We start from the raw sequence: 23,240 nt of genomic DNA on the forward strand, positions 1-23,240 counted from the left end.
AAAGGATTGATAAGCTAAAAATAGTGTAAATGCATGTAGACATTTGGTCTTTCCTTCCCATATTGTTATGTTCCATCACTTTCATTGCCTCTTACAGTACAGGTCCTCCTATTTTCCTAAGATTAGTATTATCAATGTGTTAGGGAATATGAGTAACACACACAAACACATACAGCTGTTTTCGGGGGGTGCTCAGGGGACATCAATCTCCTTTGTGGATGGGGACATGAATATTCTCTCTCTCTTAAATTAGGATTGGGGGTTATGCATATTATTAATTTGCGCTGATGTTCATTATTTTTTTTTGTCTCCTTTATGTTTGTTTACTTTTAGGGGTGGGGGGAGAAATTAAATTCAGTTAGCATTTTCAGGTGTGCTTATCCAATTCACAACTTCAAAAACAAGCCATCCTTCAAAACTTTCATTTTTCTAAATTTTGGGATGCAATTCTTTAGTTGAGTGATGTGTACAAGAATGCATATGCTAGGATGAAGTGTGCATATGAATGCATATATTTGTGAAAATAACAAACAATCATGCTTTATAGTTGGGGAACTGTCTTTGCAAAAAGAAAAAGTTTATATTAGGGGGAAAATCCGTGCAAAATTGGGTATACAGTGGTACCTCTGGATGTGAACGGGATCTGTTCCAGAGCCCTATTCGCATCCTGAGAAGAACGCAACCCATGTCTGCATGTCTGCGTGTGCGCAGGTCGCTATTTGCCGCTTCTGTGTGACGTCATTTTGAGTTTCTGCGCATGCGCGAGTGGCGAAACCCGGAAGTAACCCATTCCATTACTTGCAGATCACCGCGGAACGCAACCTGAAAACGCTCAACCTGAAGTGTCTCTAACCCGAGGTATGACTGTATTGGGAGAAATGGGCACTATAATGCTGATGAATTTTCAAGGGGACTTTTTTAAAAATGCAAATTTGTGTGGGAATGTGGGTAAATGAATTTAAGACTGGAAAACTTGAAACCGAAAGAAACCAAAATGACAGATTTGCCTAACCCTATTTACACTATAGCTTTCCTCTACAGAAATGTTTTACATTTTTGTTCTTCTTGTTTTCCCATATCTTGACATGCTTTCTAGAGCAGTAGGATTAATTTCACCTGGCCACAGCCATCACCACTGCTTTGGCAAGGCTCATTATCGTTTGGCAGGTGCAGTTCCCTTCACCCTACAAATTTAGTCATGTCATACCATCTTCTCCTGCAAACACTGAGGGCAAATAGTTCCATCATTTGTGTTGCAACTGTCTGCTCTGTCTATAAAGCATGCCTAGCCATGGCCTGCTGTCTCTTTTGCCAATATGGAGTTTCCAAGGAACAATTTATTCCCACACAGTCTTAAACAATATACACCTTTCCATCTATGTTCTCTGATTTATTTCTATAGCTGCTACTTTAGACTATTTTTGTCCTTTCCATTTTATTACCAACACATGCCTCTCACCCTTGATTATCTTTTACACCTCCTTGTTTATTTGCAGATTTCTCTCCCTTCCCAGCTCACACTATATTTGCTGCTAAGTGGCATGCATAACCCTAGAAGCATCCATCAATATCTCTCTCTGGGGAAAAAAAAATCCATTTACTCTATCTGTCCTTTTCCTGCCTTGACTCATCTCATTTGATTTTCATAAGCACCACTGCTCTTTATCTAAAATCCCCTTGCCCCTGATCCTAAAAGGCATTGTGCTGATTTTCATCCCAGTTGACAAAAAAATTACATTTGCCATGCGTTTCTGGGAGTAAAACTATTGCACCTTTAATATCATTAGAAGCAAATTCAAAGTCAAGATTTTAAGCAAGGATATATCAATGAAAAATATGTTCATTTTCAATTTACATTGCATTTGGATGACTTGATTTTAGATACACGTGTATATGTAAACTGCAGTCATCTACACTGGGCAGGGTGAGGAAGAGGCTGCTCAGTGGTAGAGCACATGATTTTCATGCAGATGGTCCCAGGTTCAATTCCAGCATCTCCAGTTAAAGCATCCCAGGAAACTCTGATGGAGATCTCTGCCACAGGTGTGGGGAGCTCTACCCCTTCAGATGCTGCTGAAATACAACTCCCATCATCCCAGACAATTTACCAAGCTTGCTTGGGGCTGATTGGAGTTGTCATTCAGCAACATATGGAAGGTTAAAGTTTCCCACCCCAGTACTGCAAGTAGACAATACTGGGCAGCTTAGAGCTATGGTCTGATGCAGTATTGAGCACTCACACTTTATACCATGGGTGCCCTTTGTGGGATCACATGCAGCACTTTGGACTCCGGGGAACTTACCGGTTGTGTGGGCTGGCCTGCCTCTCAGGGCTACTCTTTGTAGGTTCACGCCCAGCCTCAGTTAAGTCAAATTACACTACTGGCAGGTGGAGCCAGTCACATAAATAGGGGATGGAGCCGGCAGCAGCCAGGCAGTTGGCTCAGGAGCTTCACCCACCCAACCCTCCCTTAGTTTAATGTTTCTTGTTTGCACATTAACCTTTTTCTTCCTGTTTAGTGGGGGCTGCTACATTCTTTTGACTGGTTGCTCTTGAACTGGGAAGAAATTTTCCTGCATTGGCAGGTTTTGTCTTCCCCGTAGCAATTCGTCACAACTTTGGCAGTTTAAGGCCTTGGGTGGAATCCTTTAGTCTTTTCTTCCCTAAATTGGGGTGGGGGTGGGGTTTTGAAATGATGACTCACTCCTCCCCTGCAGCGGCGATTCTAGCATCCTCCCTTAAAGGGGTTGTAATATGGGTGTCACTGGCCATACACTGAAAGGTTGTCAGTGAACTACCCTGCGTGCGGGGATATGGGCTCAGCTGCCTGCATACACATGCATCTTGCAGGGCACCCCCATATCCCATTTACCCTGAGAAGCCCAGTTCCTCCAGTTGGGGAGCTGGGAAGGATACACGCCCAATGCCTAAACCAAGGTCTTCCTACATTTGAAAGTTTAATAAAGTTGTGGCCAAATTTTAATTCTATAACATGCTGTCACAAGTCTTTATTCCTTTCAGGTGGTCCCTGGGGGCTGGGACGGTCACTGCCTGGTCACACAAAAGATAGTTTCATATAGTTATACAGTGAAAATTAGGGATTTTGGTACAGTGCATATTTTCCTCAAAAGGTGAGAAAGGCAAGGTTCTTTATCTTCACAAGATTATGGCCTTAGATCACTACTTTTATTTATCTCCACCCCCCCCCAGGTTACCTTTAAGAGGGAAAAACCCTCCCAAGGTGGCTTAAATAATATAATGCAATATGACTGGTATTAAAGTAACTGCAAATAAATGAATATAAACTACCAATGCATATCGTCTCCCTACCATAAATAAATAGGTATCCACCTAAACGACGTTAGAAATATAAACTTAGGAGAATGCCGGTGAAAACAAATGAGCCTTTAGGGTTCTCCTGAATGCCTGTAAAGATGGGGGCTCAACAGTTCTCATCTATTTCCAGGAAGATTGAGCCACTGGGAAAAAGTCCGCCTCCCGCTGCTCAATAACCTAAATGGGCACTAGTGCTGTGACAAAGCGTGTTCTCCTTCATGGAGAGTACGTGTTGCTGTGGGGGCCGCCAGGACACTCCAAAGTTGGGGGCGGGCTAATTGATTGTCGGCCACTGATGCGATTGGGGCTTCCCTTGTTGTTGGGAAGAAGTTAATGTTGCCATGTGTTGATTGACAGCCAGAAATGCTAAAACTCTTTGCACGAGGCTAGGGCTTCCTCTTTTTGCCCGTGCATCGGATTGCCCGTCCCTCCCTCCCTAGAATAGGGTTGTTCGCTTTGACCTTGCTATGCCTGTCATGGAGTCGTCTGCTTTGGAGCAGGGGCCCAGTAGGAATTTTGTCCATATGGCTGATTGGCTGGGGCCATTTGGTTTTTGCCTACTGCATAGCAAATCGTCACAACTTCTAAGGTTGCGGCTAGGCATTGGTTTATGGTTTGGTTGGTTGAGGGGCATGGATTGGCTGTGCCTGCCCCTCTAATGCTGCTGCTGCACGGGAATTCCGTTAAAGGAATTGGGGGCTAACTATTGCTTGTCCACTCTGTCAAGGGGGCTCGGGCCATAGCAATGAGCTCCTGGTTGCATTTGGGGAGGGCTGAGGGCAGGTTCCCTGCTCTGACGCTACCCCCAAGTGTATTCCCCTATTCTGACTTTCGCATCGTGCGGAATGTCAGTCTGTCCCCCATGGTGGGGGCAGATAGTCGCAACCAATGCCTAAGCAACCACTCACAAATTTGTATTTTAATAAAATTGTGGCCAAAATTATGCCAAAAATCTTAAACAAAAATTCTGTGTCATGTGTGAGTTATTGGGGTGGACCTGGGGACCTCGACACGCAATATCTGCCCTTCAGTTTCTGAAACGTTTTCTCATATGAAAGCAGCTTCCTTTATCTGCTCCATTTGCAAAGCACTAAATTATTTAGAACGTCACTGGAATTTCAGTGGGTACCAGGATTTGAGTTTTCCATATCTTTGTGTAGTGGCCAAGGGTAGTTTGGGCATGTGGAGGAGGATTCTCCTCCATCCACTTATGTGAATAAAAGCATCTACTCAGACACATGCGCACTCACATGTACACACACACACACACAAAATCTGGATCAGGACGATTAAATTGACCTTCAATTATTCCAATCTAAGTAAACATTCCAGTTCTGGAGCATGGCACAATCAATTATTTCAAAGTACTCTTTCGGAAAAAGTGATCATTGCTTTATGTGTGAATGCTTTCTCTGTACAAATAGATTATTGCAAGGACAAATGAAGGTGCTGGCAGGAAGGATAAGGTAGGCAGGGATTCAGAGACAGTCAGATAAATGTAGAACTGGAGGAGGAGGAGGAGGAGGATAGACATTTGAATAAGATGGGGAAAGCAAAGCAAAGATGGACTTGAAAATAAGCAGGTGGTGAGAGCAATATGGCAAAAAATGTACAAAAAGAATCTGGCATTTACAACTTTATTTTCTAAGTGATACATGCTGGCTTGCAGTTTGGCTATTCAAACACAATGCCAAGAATATTTCTGAGAAGACAACTTGCTGCATTAAGTACTTGACAAATTTTCAAGACTTCTGTTCCACTTCTTACAGCTGTACTGTAGAAGTCATTTACTTTATAGTAATCAGTTTGAGCTTAGCTGATTAAGCTTTTCCAGTGCTTTACTGACAGGGCAATCTGTAAGGAAAGTTAACACCAGTTTTTATCCCAGGAGACCAATCAACTTGCAACAGGATTGGTCAAGTACATTTTGGGTTTGTGTGACTCAAACCTCATTCCGTTCCATTTGAACGTGCAATGCTCCATCCTTTATATATCCCCTCAAGTATTTTCTAAGTTGTCCCCTTGGCTTGCAAGACCTGGAGCAGAAGCTCTTGGGTGCCTTTGTTGTCTGAAGCAGAATAAAAATAGGTGTGACAATTGAGTAGGGGTATCTGGACCCCTGGACTCCAACTCCCATCTGCCTGGGCTAGCATGGCCAATGATGGGAATTGCATTCCCCAAAGACCTAGGTGGCTGCCTCTGCAAAAAGTGGATGGTTAAGAGCAACCACTCCATTTTAATTGTGGTGTCTTTCTAAGAAAACACACAAGATATACTTAAGGAATGGCTTTGAGGTGCCCAATTGCCTCAGAGACAATGCCTAGCTTTCTTCCTCCCATCACAGCTCAGTTTCTGCCAAGGAAATCCTCCCCACTCGCAGCAGAGTAATGCCCCCCCCCCCGCATTAGTTAAGCCTATCTGCTGCTCTGAGCCAAGAAAGAGGGGGTCTGTAAGACTTCTGAAAGGAGAATCTCAATGGGAGGACTTCCCACTTGGATGTCTTTCCTCCCATTCACTGTGCTCATGAGAGTCACCAGGGAGGAAATGACAATAATATTATGAATGCCTTTCTTTCACGGTGGAACTCAAATTGGTGTACAGGGGCGTTCCTAGGCATTATCCCACACAGTCACTTACCATACTTAGACCCGCCAAGCTTTCACTAGCTACCTGTGGCCTTCACCCCATGCTGTGGAATTCCCCTTTGTCCCTGTAACAGAAATCATCTCTCTGAAGACTGAGGAACATTAGGTTACATCTACATAATTTCAAGCCCCCCACAGTTCTGAAAGAGCATTTTGCCCCATGGTAATTTGTATTGGACAAGATTAAATTGCATAGCCACTCTGAGATCGTGCTACTAGTCTCACGGGTCCTTGGGAAATAATAGCTGATGCCCTGGGGGTGGTGGAGAAAGAAAATAAGGAAGAAATTGTTATTAGCTTCAGAGGAAGAAGTATTTATCGTGCGGCACTACGGGAAATCTATAACAAGCGGAGGTTGACCCTTATATATCATGCTAAAAGAAAAGAAGCAGACAACTATTTTCCCCCCACTTCCTCCCTATATGAAGCTATTTCTTTGTCATCACCTTTATTATTGTGAAGATCCATTTTTCTCCCTCTTACGTCTAAAACGTAAGGGATGTGTGGAATGAGGACAGACTTCTCTTTCAAAGAAGGGAATGTTTTTCATGTCCTTGGGTTTTCAAGAATGTCTGATTGCAAGCAGACATTGAAGAAAAGCCCAGGGCTGGGCCAATACTTTCTGCTGCCAGAGGCAAAGGACAAGACGGGACCTCCCAAATTCCATGAAGAGAATCCAACAGGTCTGGCAACAACCCAGCAACCCACCCCCCATTTTAAAAGGGCATAGGATGTCAATCAAATCAACCAAAGGCCTAGTTAAAAAGAAATGTTTTTGCCTGGAACCTAAAGGTCTATAATGAAGAAACCAGCTGAACTTCCCTGAGGAGACCATTCCACAGATAGGGAACCTGCAGAGAAGGCCCATTCTCCTGTCACTGTCTGGACCTTTCAAGGAGGCACATGAAGAAGGACCTCAAAAGAAGATCTCAGGGTCCAGGTAGGTTCATATGGAAAGAGGCAGTCATTGAAGTATTGTTGTCCTGAGTCATTTAAGGCTTTATAGGTCAAAAGCAGCACTTTGAATTGGGCCTGGAAACTAATTGGTAACTGGTGCAGTGGGAACAGGATCGGTCTAATATGCCGTCTTGCTCCAGTGAGCAACCTGGCCACTGAATTCTGCATTAGCTGAATGAAATAAGCTTTGTGGAAAAAGTCACCTATTCACAAAACCATGAGGAATATTTGAGCTGAAATTATTAATACTAACTTGTAGTGGCCCGCTTTTGAATCATGGTTTGCAATACCCTGGGTTGTATCAATGCCACAGGTTCTCACAGTGCATAAATGCAGCAAATTTTGTACCATACTTTAAGCATTCAGTTGCCCAGCTCAGGCGTTTCCTCTCACGAGGTTCCATTTTGCATGTGGTGGGGAAGCAAAACACACTCACCGCTCCTTCCCACTGCATCATGTTCTTGATTGCTCATCCCTACATGGGGGACTTTGTCTGAAGTGGAGAGCTACTTTTTACTTAGGTTCCCATATGATATAGAAACCTATGTTAAGGTACTAGGGGCAGATAAGTTTGTCAATTTCTGTTTCTCCTCCTTTCTCGTTTTTTTCAGTTCTGAGTTCAGTTCCAAATATTACCCCTATTTTTATGATGATTTTTTTTTAACTATGAAAATTTGCCATCATTTTAGTGATAATTTCTCCCAATACAATTTCTTTTTGTATGCAGTTTTGGCTGCTATACACATTTTTTTTTATTGGATTTTGCTGCATCAGGTCAGTAGCCAATCTAGTCTAGTTCTCACAGTGGACTGATTAGAATCACATGAGTGAGAATGCCTGAGTAGCTCTGGATCTCTATAGGATCAGGTCACCAGATAGTACAAGGATATAATATTTTCTTCTCCTTGGTAAAGCACATCCAAGCCTCTGCTGTCATCTGATGAATACATCTGATAATTTATGGTGGAGTAAGGGTCAGAGAGCATCAAAAATTGAACTCAAGCAGAATACAGCTTGCACTTGAATACACAATGCCAGCAACCAAAGGGTGAGCTTTCCATTAATCGCATTGCCAATGACTTCAGCCCTGACCCATTCTGTAAATGTGGAAAGTAAATAAGCTTGTTGTGTGTGTTTCTTCCAAGGTCTCTGAAGAATAAATCTCAATCAAATGTGTTTGATTGAGGAGGTGCATTTATAGGTGGCTAATTTGTATTGTTATTCATCCACTTGCAACTCCCAAGATTTTAAAAGTGGTGTGTGTTGCTTACACTCATGCCTATTTATTCCTGAAAGGATCTCAGAGTAACTTCCTTTGCATCTCCCATTCACAGTTATTTTGTGTGAAATGACTAATTGGTCAAAATAATCAGTCTGGTGCAAACTATCCAAAAACTGAATATTTTGATATGATGTATAACATAATTAGTTGGCTTCAAGTAGGGATAGGGAGAGATTAGATTGTGTTGACATGTTAATGAAAAACTACATACTTTTTATTTATTGGACCAATATACAAACCAACACGGAGATATCCTTTGAAATTTGCACTTCTTCAAATGTTGCAGGCAAGTCAGTTCTCCACATGCAGAGAGACAAGGAGGGGCAGCTGCCCCCCAATCAATAACAATCAATAAAAATACATAGCAAACTGAGGTTCTGCCCCTCCCCTAACAAAAGCCTTGGTCCCCCCCCCCAAAGAAATCCTGGCTCCGCCTATGGTTCTCCAGTTAACCAGTTTGCACAAAAATGCATTTACTAGGTAAAGTGTGCGTACAATGCATAATGTTTCGTGGCATGACCCATAACTAGCAGTTCCCTAATAATAGTCTTTGATTCAGTCACTTTGGGTATTTAGGTACAGGAAGGGAACAGTTACCCTACATGTGCCCATTCAACCACTTTGATTGGAGGAATTGGCAATAGCCACATAATACCCATTCTGCAGCTGGAAGAACTCAATCATTTTGTGTGGCAGCACCTGCACTTTGGAACTCCCTGCCTATTGAGATCAAGCAGGTGCCTTCATTGTATTCTTTCCATTGCTTGCTAAAAAACATTCCTGTCTTGACAAGCTTGGGAAGTTGAGGTAATATTAATCTGTTTTATTATTTTAACTTTTATGTGTTTTAAAGTAGGGTTGTGGATTTACCTCGATTTCCTTGTTTTATTTTTCTGTAAACTACTTTGAGGTTTGGTTTGGTTTTACAATCAAGCAGTGCATAAATTTTATGAAATAAAAATAAATAAATTATGTTTGAGTCTGGGTTATGAGCTGGCCGCGATGCTTAATCTCTGGGCTCTGCGGGTGGAATAGGCCCTGCTTTTGAGGCTAAACTGCTTCATCATCCTGAAGCTATGGGGTCTCAAGGGGTGGTAGAGCAGCATAGGCCTTCCTACTCACTTTCTTGGTGTGGCCTGGGAATGGGAGTCAGGCTGGACAGCCATTCTGCCACTTCCAGTGTGGTGTAGTGGTTAAGAGCGGTAGTCTCCTAATCTGGGGAACCGGGTTTGCATCTCCGCTCCTCCACATGCAGCTGCTGGGTGACCTTGGGCCAGTCACGCTTCTTTGAAGTCTCTCAGCCCCACTCACCTTACAGTGTTTGTTGTGGGGGAGGAAGGGAAAGGAGAATGTTAGCAGCTTTGAGACTCCTTCGGGTAGTGATAAAGCAGGATATCAAATCTAAACTCTTCTCTTCTTCTTCTTCCTGCAGGCAGGGCTTAGCACCTTAGTAGCTGCAGTTTCCTTCAGGTTGAGGTTTCTTCCTACATCAATAGTGTTTTCCTTCTGCAGGGGATTTTATGGGTTTAATCTTGGACAAAGAGGCCCTACCTCAGTCCAGCCTTTGCGTCTATTTCTTTATTCTGATCAGCAGATACAAATAAGAAGATGATAAGCATGTGTCGTCAGATGAAGACTATTGGACTGAGAGAGTGAAGAGACACAGGTAGAAATCCACACCCAGAAATGAAGTTCACTGGGTGACCTGAACATCCCAGCCTAATCTACACCTGTGATCATAAAATGTGGGAAAAGCTGGAGAACCATGAGTGTTGCCTTGAGCTTCTTGGAACCAAACTCAGTTCTGCCACTTGATGGCATCAGGCCAATTCAGGCCCAATTGCTATGCCAGCTCTGATGCTCTGTAATGATCTGGTGCTACCTAACCAGGATTGAATTGTCTTGTTAGCATGCCCAGTGAGAAACTTAGGAACAGATTTTTTAAATTATAATTTTAATCATGTTTGAGGAACCTCTAGCCCTGCAGATGTTGCTGACCTGCAACTTCCATTAACCCTGATCATTAATCATGCGTGCTGAGGATGATGGAAATTGTAGTTTGACAACATCTTGAGCAGTGTTTCCCAACCTTGTGCCTCCAGCTGTTTTTGAACTACAACTCCCATCATCCCTGACTAGCAAGACCAGTGACAAGGTATGATGGGAATTGTAGTCCAAAAACAGCTGGAGGCACAAGGTTGGGAAACACTGATCTTGAGGACCAAAGGATCCCAACACCTGGTTTATAGTTTTTCCTGTCCTTATTTTTTTCAAGAATGGGGTGGAAATGCTGTTGATGAGGGGCAGAGGGAAATATGAGGAGAGAGGCTACCCCCTTGGTTGCCATTTGTCCTGTATTATGGAAAGGGAATAAAATAAACCAGTTTTTAAAGTCCCTATTTTATTATTGCCAAAGGATAAGAAGAAAAAAGAGCTTAAGATAGTCTGAAAATGTGATGGGGAAAGAGTGAGAGGAAATAGAGAAGGTCATAAAAAAGGATTGCCTCATTGCCTCATAAATAATAGAAATATAAATGTCATGTGAACTTTATTTTACAGCATGGGCTGCCTACTAAAAAAAAATAGAAGCAAAGGAAGACTCTTGTGAGGAGAAGGGCTACCTATTCTGTGTCACTGAAGATAGTCATTCATGCTCAGTGGCATTCCAGTCCTTCTGACATCAGCTTTCTATTGGCCAAGCACACCAGGTTCCATGTGTTTGTCATTTTCAAACAGAATTGACAAGATAAGGGATTGCTACACTCAGATCAGACTGTTCTCTCTGTCTCTGATAAATCCTCAGACTAATCCATACTGGGTTTAAGATCCTCGAGATAAACTCATCCTCAAAACTGCAAACGTAAATGGAACTCTGTCAACAGCTTCAACTTCATACATTAAAGAATGACTTCTTTCTCTCTGGGTTGCTATCCATTTTGACTTTTGGGGTTATTGCTAGTATAGGGCCCCATTGCTTGCTTTGAAATCACATGCACACCAATTTGGACCCCCTTTATACAGCTGACGCCCAGCACTTTTCACATCAGTAACAGCAGTGGGGAAAATGAAAGAAATCTGCTTTGTTTCTCCTTTGTATCCTGCTACAGCTGATGAACCTGTCTATTCCAGCCCTTGTCACTTCCACATACAGTATTTTGACCTGTAATTCCATTCCAGTTCCATGTTAATCTGCATTTTTGAAATCCATTCAAAATATTATTTACACGTGCATTATGAAAATAGGGATATGGTGTAAGTATAGGGGTGCAAGCTGCCAAGAGCTGCATCACAACATCCAGAGAAGCATGAAATCCAGTAAATAGCTGGATCAAATTCCTCAAGCATCCCTGGAAACACAGAGCTTTTGATGTCTTAGCTATTGTGGGATGAGCTCTTCAGCAAAGTGGTGGCTGTCAATGCAACACCGACACTTTCCCTAAAATAGCAGGGGAAACGAAAAAACATACATTGCAGGCTTTGCTCTGCAGTTTTGCACTAAAAACAATGACAAAGAGAAGTCTTGAAAAAGGGTGCATATTGTATTGTTACTATTGTTACTAGGTTAGGAAAAGTAGCGTCTCCTAACAACTCTTGGCACACTTTACAAAGTTCCCAGTATTATTTGGGGGAAGCCATGCAGTGAAAGTTGCAACAAAGTGATTTAAATGTATAGTGCAGATATGCCCTTAATAATGTGAACTGAACAAAGTTCTCCTCCATTCCTACTGAAAACTGTGTCATAGAAATTTGAAATGGAGAGGTCTGCCAGTAGTGATGATGGTTAAATGGAACCACCATGGGCAGGGTCAATGTGCCATTGAATGCCAGTTGCTGAATGGATCAGTGTGGAAACGTTTCTCAAAGGCATCTGGGTGGCTCCTGTAGAAGCAGGACACTGGAGTTTGGACAGATTCAGCACAATGCTTTTTATGTCCTTTGAAAGATAAGCAAAGGAATGCAAACTGAGGGAGCTGGCACACCTGTGACTGTAAGCCCCGTTCCATGCCCAATAAGCACAGGAAGCCTTTGCCTGGTGACACCCATAGATTGCAGCAAATTACTGGGCAAGGTTTTGCCCAGTATCTTCCACCTATGAGGGGAAAGCCTATATAAGGCTGCTTTTTTCTGGATCTCATAGCCTTTTTGCTTTAAGAGCTTCCCTCCCGCCCACCCACCCTCATGTTAGAGCCTTCACTGAACAATTTTGGGTCATTGGTTGACAGGGCTGTAAAGGATCCCCCCCCCATCAACCTGAATGACACTTGGTTGGGGGTTTCTTCTGCCTTCCCCTCAGTGAAATTATAGGTTTCCTTTGTTAGGCGGAAGAACATAGTTTGCATGAGGGTGGAAATGGCACTTGATGGGATCAGCATAATTAAGGGGACTCCCCATAAGGGGCCTGAGGGGAGCATTGTCCACAGCAACCCCAAGCATGTCTTCGGTATCTGCCTGGTGTGAATCTGCACCCTGGTCTGCCAGTGAGACCTTGCTTGCTTGGCTTGCACCACGGCAAGGTTCAACATTGGCTGACTCCCATCATGCAGGTTTGGAGCGATCCAAACCCAGCAGATCCATTCCATCAACATAGGGCTTGTGGAATGATGAAGTGATCCTGGGACCCAATGCCATGCCAACACTTGCCTTGTCTGCTGCTCTCAATAAATATTTGGCCTGATTTTATCCCATCACCATTGTGCAAGTTATTTTGCTGCTCTCACGGGTCACATAATGCACCTGCCTGGGCAATCCGCAAGCTGAACTGTTGTAGGCCAAATATAAGATGCTGCATCAAACAGTGAAATTTAATTTAGTGCCAGTCTTCATTTGTGAAGTTTTGTGAACATCAAAGAATTGTTTCTTCAATCTTCCCCTATGATATGAAAGTTTGGCACATCTAAAATATTTGCTGCTTTGATTTTCACCTATGGCTGTTATGGCCACTACTACCAAACCAAATTTGATGCTATCAAGATATAATCATACATTATTAAGAGTGTACAAAAGGACTGACTCATTTAAAATGAGAATGTTCAACCTACTCTGGGTTTTTTGATCTTCCCCAGTTTCCTCACCTTTTAATTCAAACATGCAACTAATGACTACCCAAGAAGTGATGTATGGGAATGGTCTCAGCGGGTCATCAAAAAAAGGGTTGACTTTTCTCAAAGCCTTATAGTAAAGTGTTCAGCTATTACATTCTCCCACCTATGTGCAGGCTAATTAGATTAAAGGTAGAAGATCAATCATGCAGTACTGTCTTGCTAAGATTAATTACTCTGCCCCTCTGCAAATTAATTATTAGCATACCACTTTGAAGATGGGAAAAATCAGTAGAGTTATGGAAGAACCCACAAGTGGACATCAACATGGGTGCATATGCACACACACAACACACAAACAATATATATATTTCTATAACCCAGTGACAGAGTCTACCTCTTGATTAAAATATACTGTTTCTTGAGCATTAAATGTTGTAGAACTTCGGTGCCATTTTTTCAAAAAAGTTGAGTACTTTGAGTACATTATTATCCTTAAAATTGTAAACATTTGATGCAGCTTTATTTCTCCATCTGAACTTAAAAGGGGCAAGAACATATATCCTTATTGGTGAGCTATGGCTCATTTTTTGTTTATTTTATGGCTACGTTATGGTTTTGTACACACAGTTTTATTATTCTATACTGAAAAATGCTACTTAAAAATTAGATAGATGATAGATAGATAGATAGATAGATAGATGATAGAGAATTAGCCCTGGCACACACACTTTTTCAAGTCTGAACCACCATTTTATATTGCATACTTTTTCGTTTTCGTTTTCATATCAAAGTCGTTTTTGACAAGGGATAAGATTTCGTTTATCTGGTTGACAGAAATCACAAACTCTACTAAATTGTTAATCCCATTGCTCTGCTCTAATCATTATTTGGACAGAACTATGAAAAGCAGTGATTTTGAAATCACAGTTTAGGGAAGCTAACAAGCCTTAAGAACAAGGAAGCCCAGAAGTCTTTGAACTACTCCACACAGGGCAAATTTAGGTAAACTGCCAGACCAAATGATTAAAAGCTCAAGGAGATTTCCTTTATAAACACTGTGTAAACTCCCCAAATGCCATGTGACTGACATAAGCCCCATCTACAACCTGGCCAGAGTAATTTAATCTATGATAACATTCCAAAACTGGCTACAAACCCTATACCTTGGAACTTCATGTCTATTGACACCAAGTACACTCCTGCTTGGTAGAAGTTTAAGACTCCTTCCTGGTAGAAGCACATGTAAAACACATTTCCTTTTAGTATATTGCTGACTTTAATGATATTTCAAATCATTAAATGCTTGTTTTTAACAGCATTTTATTGATAACTTTTGCGTTTTATTTTTTATAAACTGTTTGAAGGCTTTATTATAATCAAACAGCAAAGAAATTTTGTTCAATAAAATAAATGAAAGAACTCCGTACAGAATGCATACAGAACTAACACTTGTCCAAATCTCTTTTTTTTTAAAAGTAAAAGTTAAATGTTTGATAACTCACATGAACTCTTTTTTTCTATGTACTGCACTTTTAAAGTTCAGTTAATTCTTTCTCATTCATTCACACCACCACCCTAGGAAGTTAGCTGTGTTATTCTTCTAGTTGCTAGTTAAATTTAACTCGCTGGATATAGTCCAATTTTGCCAGCTGTCAGTGCAAATTAGGAGGGGCTATAGTTTGATGATTTGCATGTATACAGTCTCAGGTTCAATTATCCACATTCAAGTTCAGTTCACTCAAGCATTCAGTTGAAAAAAGTATATCTGCCACAAAACAGCTCTATGATTCTAGTTCTTGTTTTTATGGAAAACATTTCATATATCATACTCATCTGATGAGGGTGTATTGTGAACATCCTCAACATTTTTTTGTGTGGGAGTAGAATCACTAAAGAGCTACATCACAGTAAAAAATCCCAGACATGGTTGAAAACTACCAACATCAGAGGACACGACATCAATTGCATACGTCAAAGCACAGCTATTGAAGTCGAAATCACATTAGTTGGGGTATACATCTCCACACTGCAGAACACTAATTATTCTTGGTATTGGATTTCAACTTGAGCTGTCAGATAATTAGTCATCTAAGAAAAATAGGTGAGTCCAACCTCCTTGCAAACTTCTCACATCCGAAGACACATCTATCACCACATCAGCCATGAGGTAGTGATGTGTGCCACTACTTATCAAAGTATATATCATTAGGATCAAACTGACATTGCAGCTGTTTCAAATGGGACAAATACCCCTCCCTAAATTGGGGGGAAGAATCAGAAAAGGCAACAACTGATCCAATCTTGGTTTAAGCTGAAAACACAGCCCTTTTCTGGATTTACCATTAAGTTTTAAGTAAATGTGAGGGGGTTACAAGCTGTCTCTGTTACCATCCAACCTGTGCACTCTCTTGAAGTGGTGCTCCTGTACTCATGGAGACTTCCTGCATACTTTAGAACTTGTTGTGAAACATGAGCACTGGAGGCTTCCCTCGATTGTGTGGCTGGAACTAACATGTTTGTTGCTGCTGTCTCCTCTCATGAGTTTTTCCTCCATTAATTAATGATTGATTGATTGATTGATTGATTATCTGCAGATTTATAAAACATTTCCCAACCAAAAGGTACCAAAGCAGCATGCAATTAAAAAAAATCAAATACAAAAGATAACAGGCCCAAAACCAAAGAAAAACAAAACAATTCTATAACTGTGGAGTTATTATTCCATAATAGTCCATGAACATTAAAAATAAAAATAAAACTACAAACTTACAATTTGCTTTGCTGGATCAATGCCAGCCTGGATATATCTCTCTGAAATTATACAACAACCTAAAAAAAATCACCCCGTAAATAGTAGCATGCCCTTTAAGAAGCAAACAGCAAGTGTGATTTAATTTCATTATTAATTTCTGCCTCAGCTGCATTTTTCATCTTTTTGCAAACTCTTTATAGGCCCTTCAATTGCCCAGTCATATGAAAAGCCTGTCTTTGTATTTTACCCAAACAATGAAACATACACTGAAATTAAAAAAGAAGCACTCAAAGACAGCTACTGCTCTGTGTTTACTATTCCCTAAGGCACTTATTAGCTTAGACCCCACAGCTCTTCCGGTCCTGATTTCTATCCTGCTTTTCCACATAGGGCCTTCCTCCAAGAGCTGGGTTACTGCATCCTAAATACCACCAGTTTGGTCCGTATGGGTTCATCATCTGAATCTCAAAATGTAGCTCAGAAAATATTACTACAAGGCCCTTCAGCCATGGAGAAAATGATGACATTTGTCCTTTCAGGTGCAACAAAACAAATACTATTTGAATCAGAATAAATTGTCACTATACACTGGATGCTCATTTTGGACCCATGAATTCCCTAGAGTGACAAATGCCCATGATGCAACAGACTTACTGGACTCTGGATCTGAATTGCCATCTCCCTCTGTCCGACTGTTGGGTGATGTCTGCTCATAGTACTCCTCTTGCGGGAAACCAAGTGGCAGAGGATGTGCTGTGCTAGCGGTGCTGCTGGGCTCATGGTCTCCTAGCCCACTGTCACTGCAGCTTTCCTGAGAACCATCCGGCAGGTGAAATGTGACTCGGCGCTGCGACTGCAGAGGAGAGAAGAAAACCATATTGTTCCAGCAGTGTTCCCAGGTTGTTGTTGACTATAACCAACTGATGAAATGTGTTCTGCCCCGGTACCTATCAGGATGAACAAATCTGCCAATTTTGTTTTCTCTCCATTTCTCTTCCTACCCCCCAGTTCTCCACATTTCTACATCAGTTTTTTGGAAGTTATTTATATATATTTAAACAGTCCTCGTGGAAATTCATCAGCATTTATCCTAATGTACACACACGTGTGTACACAATTTTTCCTAATATGCATACCTTGCAGAGCAATTTTCCGTAATACAACACATTTCACATGTTATTTTTATTATTATACAGTATTCACATTACATTTTATTCATACTTTACCCTAGCATATTCATTTTTGTATACATTACATGGCCAAAGAACTGCATTGCCCATAAGGCAATACAGCCCTCAGGCTGAAAAGAAAGGTTCTACACCCCTGTCAAAGATGATACTATACAAAACAACTGTATTTTATAAGAAAGAGTAAAATTCACTTTAATATATTCAGTCTGACACTCTCATGTATTGGTTGTGTGTACTATTCTGATACTCTCTCTAACATCTATATTTCATATTTTTCGTAGAGAAAGAAAAAGGATATTTGAAAGAGATAGAACAGAATATTGGGAAGTACCAATGCTTCCATCCATCCATCAATCTAACCAAACAACCAAACAACTTTACCCCTTATATTTATGTTCTTTAGGGTGCAGGAAATCGCACATTACTTTGAACGTGACATTCAGAACAATACAAAGGATGTAAACATCCCCCTTTTTTAAATAAACCAACTGAAGGCTTTTGCGCTCACAAGATAATGCACATCAAATTACAGTCAGATTATTTTTAAACATCTAACATAAAACTGATATTTAAGATCTTAGGGAGTTCAGAAGCTTAGAGATGAGTAAGAATGACAGTACTTAATGTCTGTTTCTCCCAACAACCTACAAATGATTTTTTTCCCCTTTTAACTTTTCTTTATTCTACCACATTTCTTCCCGGCTATCAATATTTAATAACAATGAGTGATTTATCTTAAACAAACAAAGCACCCTACTCTCCAATTAAGAATATCTTTTTAATTGATAAGTAGTAGTCTCGTTTGACTGTTACTGTTCCCATGTCTAGGGGTCAGAAACCTTTTTCAGCCGTGGGCCAGTCCACCTTCCCTCAGACCATGTGGTGGGCTGGACTATATTTTAAAAAATATATGAACAAATTCCAATGCCCCACAAATAACCCAGAGATACATTTTAAATAAAAGGACACATTCTACTCATGTAAAAACATGCCGATTCCCAGACCGGCCACAGGCCGGATTGAGAAGGCGATTGGGCCACATCCGGCCCACGGGCCTTATGCTGCCTACCCCTGCTCTAATCCTTATGGAAACTTACCAGCATTTTAGGGCAAATTTCTCTTTATATACACATTTTTTTATGCAATTTTGCCTGATATACTCATTTTTGCAAACAGTTCCCTCCAATATAAGGCATATACAGTATGCATGCCATTTTCACAGATAGATACATTTTATGCTCACTTTCCCTTAATATGCACAGTTTGGGGCACATCATTTGGTTGGAGAACTGCACCCTAAAATTTAGAGAAATGTAAATTGCAAAGGATGGCTGTGTTTTGGTTTGCGTATTGTTTCAGAAAGTGCAAGTTATGCGCTCAGTAACATTAAAACTGAATCAAAATTATCCATTATTCCTAAACCCTGCTCCCCACTCCCATGTAGAGTACAATTGTGCCTGAAAAGAGCTTGCGTTTTCAACCAATTTCTCCATCTGAAAAAATATCTAAATGCCGAAGTGCTACAATGGAAGTATGGTATAGGTAACAAGAAACTCTAAAATTCTGTCACCTTTCCTAAAGGGTGAAATGTTCTATGACATATTTCATACTGTTATAATTTGTTTCCTGCAATAAAGGGAAATTATTTTTGCTCCCAAGGTTGCCGAAAGTGTAAATGCAATTCTTCTAAGGAATGTCAGGTGTCAAATAAGGTCATGCCATCAACCAGGGACATTTCCTGAGCAGTCATATTGAAGCAAAGAATTTTTTGAAGAGCAGAGGTTCTTGAAAAATGTCACTGGACAGGGTTCTGGTAGATCAGGGGTGGGGACACTATGAAATTCCCCATGTTTTTGGTCTACAACGCCAGTCAGTCCCATCTAGCATGGCCAGTGCTAAGGGATGGCTGGAGCTGGAATCTAACACCATCTGGATGGCCACATGCTTCTCATCCCTTTGCTAGAATATGGCCTAGATTATGGGGTGTTGCTTGGAGTGAGGTAGCTGTTAGAAATGAGGGAGAGACCTTCACTGATATTATTCACACACAAACGCTCAAACAAATATTGGCCAAATTCCAGTCAATGTCCCTGTAGTAAAACCATCACACCATGCCTATATTTATTTTAAAACTCAGAATATGCATTGCCCAACACATACTGTCATGCATTCTGTTCAGTAGGCAATATCCCTGGTGGATTTAGGTTGAAATCTCTCATATTTAATGAAGAGTTATCTTTTGTTCTTTTTAAAATAACGGGTGAGCATATTACACAATCCACCAATTGCTGGATTGATGGGACAATCTACTGGGTTGGTTAGATGTGAAAAGCTTAGTAAGACTTTAGACCTGTATTCTGACAAAAGAAGCACCACCCACTTAAGTAACTGTCCAAAAAGTTGAAGAAGAGCTGTGGCTCAATGGTGACTCATCTGCTTTACCTGCCAAATGTCCCACGTTCAATTTTTGGTATCTCTGGGTAAGACTGGGAGCGACCCTTGTCTGAAACACCTCTAAGAGCTATTGCCAGTAAGTGTAGACAGTACTAAACTAGATGGACCAATGGTTTCACTTAGCAGCTTGCTATATTCACATATGGTTTGACTCAATTAATCATATGCACCATCGGGGGAAATCCAAACCCCTGGCCTGCAGCTTACTGGTTTTATGGAGGGCCATGGAGTGGAAAGTGAGCACAAGGATGACTCTTTTCTATACCAGCTCGCTGGCTGATCTGGCAAGGAGCCCCATATTTCTATCAGGTGACAGCTGCAGGGCTAGCTCAGGGTCAAGCAGAACCTCTGAGCTCAGTTCTGGCCCCTCCCTCCCGAAAAACCCAATTTAAGTGGTGTCCTCTGGGTACCATCAATGGGAATTCCACTGCCAGCTGTTTGGATGCGCATATTGAAATGTTGCTCACTGGTGAGACTCCCCCACTGGAAATGGAATTCTCCCACCAGGAAAATCCAGCAGATCTTGGTGGAGGGACAATACTATTCAAACTGGGGGAGGGATTGCACATGCCAGACCATTATGGGGAAGGGCAGGTAAGAAATTGTATGTATAAATAAATAAATAATGCATGCACACAGCATGTGGTAATCAAATTAAGAAAAATGTGGAGGACTAGCCCACAATCCGTCTTATTTTGCTTCTATCTATACACGCTCCCTTTGGAAAACAAACAGGAAAACAGCTGGAGTCTGAGGATATTTTGCAATCTTATAAATTCAAATTGAAATGCCTGAAGGAAGAACTTTCAAAAATAAATGTGACAGAAGCTAACTCCCTGCTATTGGCAAAATTGTATTCGCATGTCTTGCTTGCGATTGCTGTAACGATGTCTGCAGGAATTCAGAAAATCGCAGCTCGTCTACTTCTCAGGGAAGGAGTAAAGAACACTTCCCCCCTCCTTTTGTATAATAATAATAATAATAATAATAATAATAATAATAATAATAATTTATTATTTGTACCCTGCCCATCTGGCTGGATTTCCCCAGCCACTCTGGGTGGCTTCCAACAAAGATTAAAAATACATTAAAACGTCACACATTAAAAACTTCAGATGTCTTCTAAATGTCAGGTAGTTGTATGTGCCTGTAAAACAATTGTCAAGGTAATAATGACATGATATAAAATGTTCCTAATTCTCTCCCCCCCCCCCCATGAATGCTTTCAAGTAGGTGGTTATAGGCCAAATCTTAAGCGGTCATAAATTCACCATCTTTTTCTGTGTCCCAGAAGAATTCAATCATACCTTATGAATGTGTGGCACAGGAAGATGAAGGTGTGTGTGTGTGTGTGTGTTCATCTCTAGGGTTATGGAAGAATTAAATTCTCTTTTAGGCATGATAGAACCTGGTAGCTAATTGGGGATGAAGTTCAGTGGGCAACTGAGAGAAGTAAGAAATACTTACATTTCTACTTTTTGCCTACCCATCCGTTTTGGAAGAAAAATGGTTGCCATGCTGCAATAAGCATGGGTGCAGATAAATGGCCATGCCCACTGCAGCAGGCTGACAGAACAGAACAGAAGACAAGCAAGCAAGCAATGTGGCAGTTGGGTAGCACAGGTGAGCTGTTAAGCTGCTTCAGAGGGTGGTTTGGGCAACTGCTCTCTGATGCGCACACAGTTAAGCATATCTAGAATGGTGTTTAAGGAAGTGGGAGATGCTCCAGAGAGCAGTTGAGCATACAGCTTTCTGAAGTGCCCTGCCTTCATCATATTTTGCTAGAATTGTATTTAAGGAGGGTGTGAAGTGATTTTAGAGGGTGAGTTGATGAGTGGGGCAAGCAGGGGTGGTAGCTCCTACTGCAATAATAGATTCTTTATTATATTACCAGCAGTAATGGCAAGCTCTGCCCATGGCACAGTTCAGGAAGCATTTGTTTTTTTCTGAGCTTTATTTGATAATTATCTGATTAACCTCAAAGTCTTATGCAGGTTTATTCCAAGGAAGCTATGGAAGGGAACCAAATCTAGGGAGAATGACCCTGTACTTTCCAGTCTCCAGATCCCAACCTACCTCATCCAACGGAAGCCTCTTCCCCACCTGATTGCTTTCCTTTCTGCTACTCCCTTGGTTTTTCCATTCCACTCGTTAATGTGAGGGCAGAAGGAAGGCAAACAGATAGCTGGGAATGGAGATTGGAGGCTTTTGTGCTGGATATATGTGGAGAAGAGGGTATGGTGTATGCTATGTTAATGGGAGGACAGCAACAATCACCCACCCACCCACTACAAATGAGAAAGAACTCATGGAATTTTCTGATCCAGTTCAGGACTTGCAAAGGCACAAGCAAGCAAAATATTTAGTAAAGGCCAAGAGTCCTCTTGGCATAGACCTCCCTCGCTCCCAGTACAGATCTTTCATAACAACCTGCTATGAAAAGGAACCAAGCGGTTGCCATCGCTGGAAAACTGGCATAATTAACCTCAAGAATTCCTTGACACAAAATATGTTGATGGCCAGTAGCTTTCCTTCTGGGCTTTTTATCACTTGAAGAAAATGGGGAGTGTAGCAATGATAAATACAACAATCCAGCAATATAGATACAAAATACCATTTACCAGCTGTGCTCTCAGTCCAAATTCAGAACAAACTGAAGGGCCAACAGAGAAACCTCATCTTAAAGTTGCATCTAAAGATGCCCTATTCACCTGGGGACAGACTGTCAGAGTCACTGAACATCAAGAACTGTCCTCTTCCAGTTTTCTCAGTGTTTCTGGTACTTAGCACATCTGAAAGGCAAGCCGCGAGCAATCACATCACTTCCTACACCTCCTTCCCCTTTTGCTGCCAAATCTCATCTTCCCTGGGAAACTATACACCAGGGGAGGGGGTAGTAACAAGTTAAACCCATGAGACTCTAGAACAGCTTTCCAAATGACAAGTTAAGAGCAGCCATATCTGATCCATCATTCCCAGTGGATTCCTTCTCTCCAGCATCATTAAGCTCTCCACCATCATCATTATATGGATGTGTGGATCTAGTTAGATCAACTTTATGTTCACTACAGTTGCTAATAAGATTGGTAAGGGCAGCATTCTCCCAACTGTTGGACAGAAGTGGAATTACATTTGACCTTAAAACTGAAGGTACCTTTTTATTTATTTTTATTTTACTTTATTTTGGAAATGATACTCCACTCTTCCACTGAAATAGGACACACAAGGTACTTTTTGAGTACATATGCAAAAGGAATAATGACCCATCTTCAGAAGATCTTGCCCTCCTGACTGGAACAATTGTTCTTACTATTCAGTGGGCAGCTTAGTATCAGTGCTCAACATCTTCTGGTACTTCTCACTGTTGCTAGCATTGCTGGCACTTCTTGTTATCTACTCTGGGCCCAGTAATTTTAATTGGTAATTGTGTATTAACAATATAAGTTTAATGTGTGTAAAAATATAATGTAAAAAATCTCTTTGACTGAAGTTAAAACTTACGTTAAGATTTGCATTTGCAAAACAGATAAGTTTGTATTAATTGAGAGGTTTCACTGACTTAAGTTTGCTAGGCTACCTGA

General features: G+C 41.2%; 1 protein-coding gene across 2 annotated transcripts in view; it reads right to left on the bottom strand.

Moving 5' to 3' along the window:
- The window catches only part of PCDH11X (protocadherin 11 X-linked), a 749,953-nt gene that overhangs the window by 162,770 nt on the left and 563,943 nt on the right, over window positions 1–23,240 (bottom strand). For both annotated transcript variants that reach the window (XM_081897548.1, XM_081897549.1), the window contains one exon: window positions 16,670–16,868. In XM_081897548.1, coding sequence (XP_081753674.1) covers window positions 16,670–16,868 — 199 coding nt within the window. The remainder of the gene's footprint in view (window positions 1–16,669; window positions 16,869–23,240) is intronic.

This window comes from Podarcis melisellensis (genome assembly GCF_964234715.1).
Source record: "Podarcis melisellensis genome assembly, chromosome: Z".
Lineage (NCBI taxonomy): Eukaryota > Metazoa > Chordata > Lepidosauria > Squamata > Lacertidae > Podarcis > Podarcis melisellensis.